Source organism: Orycteropus afer, unplaced genomic scaffold (assembly GCF_000298275.1).
Source record: "Orycteropus afer afer isolate SDZICR_OR568_19922 unplaced genomic scaffold, OryAfe1.0 scaffold00130, whole genome shotgun sequence".
NCBI classification, from domain to species: domain Eukaryota; kingdom Metazoa; phylum Chordata; class Mammalia; order Tubulidentata; family Orycteropodidae; genus Orycteropus; species Orycteropus afer.
The window spans coordinates 3,030,130-3,038,382 of record NW_006921717.1 but is presented as its reverse complement, the minus strand read 5'-3'; the positions used below and the strand labels follow the sequence as shown (position 1 = coordinate 3,038,382).

At 49.9% G+C, this 8,253-nt stretch overlaps 1 protein-coding gene across 1 annotated transcript in view; it reads left to right on the top strand.

Annotated features, from left to right (window-relative positions):
• PACS1 (phosphofurin acidic cluster sorting protein 1) overlaps positions 1-8,253 on the top strand; it is a 190,278-nt gene that overhangs the window by 126,600 nt on the left and 55,425 nt on the right. The window contains exon 2 of the mRNA XM_042781512.1: positions 6,796-6,883. Within this exon, the coding sequence (XP_042637446.1) occupies positions 6,796-6,883 (88 nt within the window). The remainder of the gene's footprint in view (positions 1-6,795; positions 6,884-8,253) is intronic.

The window sequence follows — 8,253 nt, the reverse complement described above, 5'->3', positions numbered from 1 at the left end:
TTCTTCGTAAGTTCTTTGGATTCCAGCCGCCTTTGTGATAGTCTGCTCCGCTTCAGAGGCAGATCGCTGGCTCTTCTCTTTCTCTGACATTCCAGACGGGGACTCGCTGGAGAACCCCAGCCATCCATTTTATTTGAAATCCCATTTGCGTCGGGATTTCTGGCTAGAACGATCTGCCTTTCTCGTCCCCAGATGAGAGTAAAGGAAGGCTGGATCGGAGTAGGAGTCTTCAGCCTGCTCCATGGCCCCGAGCCTAACCGTGGAACACCCGGCTTCCAGCCCGACCATGGAGCTGTCTTGGGAGCCCTCAGAAGTACAGAGGAGTAGGGACCCTTCTAGGGATCGTGGAGAGCTCCTACTTCCCTCCAACGTTTGAGATACTCTCCCTCATTTTCATAAGGATGAGAGCCCAGACTTCCTGATAGGACGTTGCCCTTTAACATGGGCGTTAGGAATCATGCAGCCCGTTTTCTTAAAGGTAGTTGGGGCCGGTGGCTAAAGGCCCAGCACCTTGGGAATCTGATGCTGAGACGTTACTTAAGAACAGGTTCACTTGCGTAGAGCAGAACTCCAAAGGAAGAGTTTTATACAGGATAGGAATTTCTTTCTTTCTTAGATGTAAAATAAAACACCCAGAGGCCAGCAATGCAGGGCTGATACAGCAGCTCCCATGGTGTCAGCAAGGACCCCGGCTCCTCTCTCATTCCCATTGCAGGCCAGAAGGAGAGAGGACAAGTGAGATCTCTGTCGGCTGAGCGAGCCATTCAAGAAGCCTTCCCAGAAGTCCCGTCGGGTACATTTGCTCCCATTTAATTGGCCCATTGTCAGACGTGAGTTTCCACCCAGCTGGGAGGAGCTGAGAGGAGGCTGGCCCCAGGGGTTCCTGAGGCTGTGAGCTCTAGAGAAGCAGATTGCTGTCTCTCCCCTGGAGTAGCTGGTGGGTTTTAACCTTCACCCTTCTAGTCGGCAGCCAAGCGCTTAACCACTGTGCCACCAGAGCTCGGAGGAGGCTGGAAAGCAAGGCCTTCTATTCAGGAAACAATATGCTCAGCTAACAGCTGGTGCTTTGTTACTAAGTAGGAGGGGGAAGTGCATGTCGGGTAGGTGGTTAGCAGACTTTGGCACACTGGGTAGAACCTTCCTTTTTTTAAAAAAAAAATAAAAGTTTTATTGAAGTATAATTAACATACAGTAAACGGCATTAACGGGAGCTCTGATAGCATAGTGCTTAAGGCACTTGACTGCTAACCAGAAGGCTGGCTGTTCAAACCCACCAGCCACTCCTCGGAAGGAAGATGGGACAATCTACTTCCTTAGTGTTACTGCCTCAGTAACCCAAGGAGGGGTCGCTATCAGTCAGGTCCGACTCAACAACACATAACAAAAACAACAACAACAACAACAAATGGCATTAACAACCTGCAATACACTGATGACACAACTTTGCTTCCTGAATTGAGTCACTTACCAATAAAGACTGAAGACTACAGTCTGCAGTATGGATTACACCTCAATATAAAGAAAACAAAAATCCTTACAACTGGACCTAAGTAGCATGACGGTAAATGGCGAGAAGATTGAAGTTGTCAAAGACTTTGTATTGCTTGGTTCTACAATCAGCACCGATGGAAGGCAGTAGTCAAGATATTAGACGACGTACCACATTGGGCAAATCCACTGCAAAAGACATCTTTCAGGTGCTAAAGAGCAAAGATGTCTTCTTGAAGACTGAGGTGCGTCTGACACAAGCCATGGTATTTTCAATTACCTCACATGCATGTGAGAGCTGGACAGTGAGTGAATAAGGAAGACCCAAGAAAAGTCAATGCTTCTGAGTTGTGGTGTTGGCGAAGAATGCGGAAAGTGCCACGGACCGCTAAAAGAACTAACAAACCTGTCCTGGAAGAAGTGCAGCTGAAATGTTCCTTGGAAGCAAGAATGGCCAGATTTTGTCTCACTTATTTTGGTCATCTTGTAAGAAGGGACCATTCCCTGGAGAAGGATATCATGCTTGGTAAAGTGGAGAGTCACCAAAAGAAGGGAAGACCCTCAACAAGATGGACTGACATAGTAGCTCAGGTGTAACGAGGGTCGTGGAGCTGGCACAGGACCAGGCAGTGTTCTGGTCTCCTGTACGTAGGGTCACTGTGAGTCAGAGATGACTCACCAGCACCTAACAACAAATGGCACATATGAAGGGGGTCACTATGAGTTGAAATCGACTCCATGGCAGTGAATTTGATTTTTCATATAACCAAACTCACTGCCATCAAGTCGATTTCAACTCATAGTAAACCCCTTTGGGTTTCCGAGGCATTAAATCTGTACAGAAGTAGATTGTCCAGTCTGCCTTCCAAGGAGTGGCTGATGGGTTTGAACCACCAACCTTCTGGTTTCAGTCAGAAGCCTTAGGCACTACACCACCAGAGCTCCTTTATGTATATAAATAATACATATTTTAGGTCAAAATGTACACAACCAAGCAGACAGGCGTTCAACAATTGTTACGCGCACAACTCGTTGACGTAGACATTTACGTTGCATCACTCCTCTCACTCTCTGCCCATGTTGTTTCACCATAAACTTAGGCTCTCCCCGTGAAGTTCCCATCTGTGCTTTGCCATTGCTGCTGTTTTGATCTCAAGTGGGTGATTCTTTAAAAGGACATCATGCTCAAACATTATTTATTGAGCTCAACTGTTGTTAGGCTTAAAGATGATTTCTTGGGATAGTTTTGGTTCAGGGTTTAAAAGTTGTCTTCCAGGCAATAGATTCAGGGGTCCCCCAGTCTCAGTGTATCCATTAAGACTGATTTTCAATAAGAATTTGAACAAACTGCTCATATTTAAAGTATACAGTTATGTTAGTTTTGATGTAGACAGAGGCCTATGAAACCATCACCATGGTTAGGATAATGAATATACCCATGACCCCAAAAGTGCCCTTTTGTAATCCCTCTTCCGCCTCTCCATGTCTCTCCTGTGTTGGGGGTCCCCAAGATCACTCCCAGGTTTGATCATCACTAGGAGGACTCACGGGAGTCAGCATATGTGCACAGATATGATTTATTTCAGCAAAAGGATACAAAACAGGGCTCCTAACTGGTTCATTCTGGTTTGACCCTGTCTTGGTTCTCCAGTGTTGCTCTGACAGAAATACCACAAATGGGTGGCTTTAACAAACAAGAATTTATTCTCTTACGGTTCAGGAGGCTGGTGGGCTGAGCTCAGAGTGCCAGCTCTAGGGCCTGGGTGACCGTGGCCTTCAGTTCTGCCTCTTGATGGACATCAAACCTCCTAAAATATGAGAAATTTCTTCCTGTTAAACCATCCACTTGTGGTATTTCCGTTAGAGCAGCTCTAGGGAACCAATACGGCACCTTCAGCTGGATCCTTTCCGGGCTCAGAGGGCCTCAGTCCTCCTCAGGCGCATACTGCAGGCTGTCTCAGCTGAGGGCGGGTGTGGCCTAAGGAGAAGTAAATCTGATTATCTCCTTGGCATTTTTCTATTATTTTAATTTATATGTTAGAAATAGTAATCTGTAGTTAAGTAAACTCCCTTCAGTTTCTAAAGTGCTTTGTACTGATTTGATTTGGATTACGGACTAAGACCTAAGTTTGTATCTTGGCTTGTCTACTCTCTGTGTGGCTTTAGGCAAGATCCTTAACCCTTCTCAGCATTCTTTGAAGAAGCAGAATACATTTCTTAAGTCCCTTGGGTTACACTGAAAACAAACAAACAAAAACCCTGTTGAACTGATTGCTGAGGTATTGGAACCACTGTGGTGTGTTGAGTTTCTAAGCGAACACTGAACATGTCCCAGCCTTTCGATTGCTTTATTACCTGAGGTAGGTGCAGTGGCGTAAAGGTTTGTGTATTCAGTCAGCAGGCATTTGTTGGTCTGTGATGTGTTTGTCCTTCTACCATATTTCCACACAACATTTCATGTATGTCAGGAAGACGGTCTGGAGCATTATGGGACATAAGGCGGTAACATAAGTAATTGTCTCCCTCACTGGACTGTAAACTTCACGGGCTAAGGACCATGTCCTTCTCCTCGTCCTCCAGCAATAATACAGCTGGCCCAGAGTAGTTGCTCACTACTGAACATGGTGTTGGGGGGGCGGTGGCTGGGGGCGAGTGAAGCGTCACACGCAGAGAAGCACAGGTGCCCCAGTCTACTCCAGTGAAACTCAGATCTTGCCCGAGTTTATTCATCAGCAGCTCAGTCTGGAGATGGGCACTGTTTGTTCTGGAAACAAAACCCTAACGCCCCAGAGCATCCCTAAGGAGCAGCCTCTGGTGAGGAGGGAGATTGGGCACGTCTAGTCTCTCCCGTTTGTTCACCCTGCCACGTGCCCTCTCCTCCCCACCAAGACGTGCGCATCCACGTTGAACAATTACCTTCATTTCTTAACAGCCAGCTGTGAGGAATGAGACTACCCCTGGAGTGTCATCAGCACCTGGGTTCCTCTGGGGCCGGCATGTCTCGGCTCTGGAGGGAGGAAACGAAGGTGCCGTGCGGGAGCCACACAGATGGGGAGATTTCCGAGGGGGGGACGCCAGCCCCGCGGTTCTAGATTGTAGTTTAACAACCTTGAGGAGAGTTAGGGTTAGGGTAAAGGGGTTCAGGTCAGTAGTGAGAGCGCAGCAGGGTAATCAGAGCCCAGGTTCTGGACTAAGTACAGGCAGGCCCCAGATAGCAGTGAGACCCATTCCTAACAGTCTTTAAGGATTTGTGGGTAGGTCAGAACAGGTGCTTACGGTTCTTAGGCCTGAAGCCTTTTCAGTGCTTTAAAAGCTGCACTTGCAGCAAGTGAAAGTGATTGTGATGAAGAATTTGTTGCAAGTAGGAGTTGGTTCAGAGTGACAGCAAATTTACGTAACATTAAAGGGCAGGTAGGCGTCGTCTGTAAGTCAAACATCTGAAACCCGGGGACTGCCTGTAAGTTAGTGTCCTATCACTGCTGTAACAAGGGACCAACTTGGCGGCTTAAAACTACACAGCTTTGTCATCTTACGGTCTGGAAGTCAGAAGTTGGAAACAGTCTCACTGGGCTCAAACCAAGGTGTTGGCAGGATGGTGTTTCTTCTGCGCCTCACGGGGAGACTCCACGTCCTTGCCCCTTCCAGATGCCAGTGGCTGGATCCTTGGCTGGTGGCCCCTTCCTCTGTCTTCCAAGGCAGCAGCAGTCACATCACTTCAACCTCTGCCTTTATTGTCACATCTCCTTCTGTGACTCTGACCCTCCAGGCTCCCTGTATCCATCAGGGTTGTTCAGAGAAGGAGAACCAACAGAAGCTGGATGAGTAGATGGATGTGTGTGTGTGTGTGTGTGTGTGTATTTATCTTCGTATGTGTTTGTGTAATATGTCTGTGGATAGATTGTTGTTAGAGGTGCCATCAGGTTGATTCCAGCTCCTCGTGCGCCCGTGTGACAGAGTGGAGCTGCCCACAGGCTTTTCTAGGCTGTCGTCTCGACAGAGGCACATCTCCAGGGCTTCCGCCTAGAGAGCCACTTGGTGAGTTCCAGCCACCGACCCTCCAGTTAGCAGCCGAGTGCCACCAGGAGATTTATTTTACGAAATTGGCTCATGTAGTTGTCGGGGCTGAGAAGTCCAAATTCTGTAGTACAGGCCGGCAGGCTGGAAACTCAGAGGGGATTGATGCTGCAGATTTGTGTTTTCTCTGGGAAACCTTGATTTTTACTCTTACGCCCTTCAACTGAGTTGGGGGGGGGGGACCTGACACAGACTCTGGCAGGTGTTCAGGAAGTGTTCCTGGCAAACACGTATTGCCCAAGGTAAGGCTGTGCAGGCAGGAGCTAGCAGACCAGTGAGATGGCATTGTTAGCAGGAGAAACGCCAGCATAGGAAGGCTCGGAGGGGAGAAAGGTGCAGGCCTACAGAAATCCATGTGGCTGGAGCTTAGAGTAGAAGGAGGGTGGGAGAAACGGAGGTGGTAAGCGGGGGCTGGAGAGCTGTGGCCCCGAGGAGGCAAGAAGCTGAAACCTCGGAGCATGATTCTCGGGGCTCGTTGTGACTGGGCAGCCACACCACTCCTGTCTCACCGTTCTCAGAGCCTCTCCAAGGAGAGGAATGTTTGAAAGACTTCAGCTGCTCCACCCAGAAGCAGAAAGTCGGGTTCCTTCCCGACTCCTCCTGGAAGGCGGGGCCCTCCGGCCACAGTGACGCTGCCACTGCCGTGGGAAGACCAGGAACCAAGACAGAGACAGATTAGGGCTGCTGAGACTCCAGGGTTAGGGTCAGTCCTATTGGTTTGAGGGAAGGATTTCCTGAGTGTGACACCGAAGACTCTTCTGCATTCGTGGAGGAGTACTCGGCTGAACTTGAATTTGTGGCCCTCCAATCATTTCCTGTTTTGTGGTCTCTTTCTTTGTGTGGATGATCTCTGTGTTCCTAAAGACTGACAGCCATCAGCGTTTCCGATGCCACTGATGGGCTGTCAGGCGGGAGGGCAGCCGGTCAGCGGAGTGAACCTCCACGCCCTCCCTCCCTCCCCTCAGAAACTGCTCCCGTATGAGGCGTGAAGGAGAATGTCGGTTTTGACTTGAGATAAACGGGCATTCAAAGACGTTCGTGGAGTAAGGTGCCCTGTGACACTAAGCGAGGGCACTGGTTGAATGAGAGGGAGGCTGTTCTGGAAGGAGGCTGCGTTGGGCCTGAGGACGTCATCCTAACAGGGTCTTATTTTAGCCGATCCTACACATTGTCTGTCGCTTTTCTCTGAAGCTTCTTACGCTTGACAAATACTCTCTCTGTGGACTGTCCTAGGCTGTTCAGTTTGACTCTGAAGAAACTCGTCATGCTCAAGGAAATGGACAAGGACCTTAACTCAGTGGTCATCGCCGTGAAGCTGCAGGTGAGTTGAGCGGGCTGTTGTCAGGGCAGCGCCCCTCTCTGGGCTCAGGAACACAGACGGGGCCCAGCTCTCTCTTCCTGCACTCAGCAAAGCCAGTGCGGTCGTGGGCAGACCATTGACGTCGCGAGACCACTGAGTCCCAGTTCTGCCTCGTGGGTAAGTTACTCAGTTTCTTTGAACCTCGGTTTCTTTGCCTAAAAAACGGGAATGGTTCTTCCTGCCTGGCCTAGCTAACAGCATCAGTGAGGACCCAGTGGTACAGATACTAGGGTGCTTGGTCGACAGGGATCACTAGGGCGCCTCGTGTTGCTTTCCATCTTACTCTCGGGACCTCTGGGTCTAAGTGGAATCATGGGTTGGGGAATGAATGGATAAATCAAAACCCCACCTGTTCCTGTTCCCTGCCACCAACTCGGAGGAGATAACAGATCCCCACTTTCCACTTCTCTGCTCGGCTCTAACACCAGCTGTCCAGTTAGCACGTCTTCCTTTGACCCGTCCACCCTGAGCAAGGCCAGAGCTCACGAGTTGAAAGGACACAGTCCTTCAGACTGTCAAGTCGACTCAAGACTGCAGATGCCAGATGTCCCCTCACTTGGGTTCCCTCTACCCCCTCAGGATACTAGCTGTAAGCCTAGGGGCTCCCAGCTCCCCTCACTCCTGACCTCTGCTGGCTCCCACTACTCCTTCTGGTTCAGTAACTCAGCAGGATGACTCATAGCTTCATTACAGCAGAAAGAATACAAATTGAAGAGACACTCAGGGCGAGGTCTGGAGCTTCTGTGTCCCAGAAAGGGACCCCCTGGCCCTCCATGGGCATCATGGCTCTCCCCAACCGGGAAACCCATGGAGCTTTCCACGTCCAGAGCTTTTATGGGGATCTGCTTCTGTAACACAAGCTCCAGCCCCTTCCCTTGGGCCAGTCGGTGTCGTGAGGGATCATGAGGTGGGGCTCTCTGGCCACCATGAGATCATCCTCATGACCTAGGTCCCTCTGGCCGGGTCAGACCCCCAGCCCAGGATTGCCTCTCGGCACAACCTGCCCTGTCTCGAGTCCTCATCAAGGACACTTAACCATTAGAAATTCCAAGGTTTTAGAGATTCTTTCCACCACTCAGCTGTCAGTTTGTTCTACTGTGGCGGCTTGGGTGTTACTGTGAGACTGGAAGTTATGCCACTGGTATTTCACGTACCAGCAGGGTCACCCATGGTGAACAGGTATCGGTGAAGCTTCCAGACTAAGACAGACTGGGAAGAAGGATGGGGCCATCCACTTCTGAAAACACTGGCCACTGAAAACCTCGTGAAGAGCAGTGAAGCCCCATCCGGTGCGTCCCTGGAAGACCTTGTGATGAGCAGTGAAGCCCCGT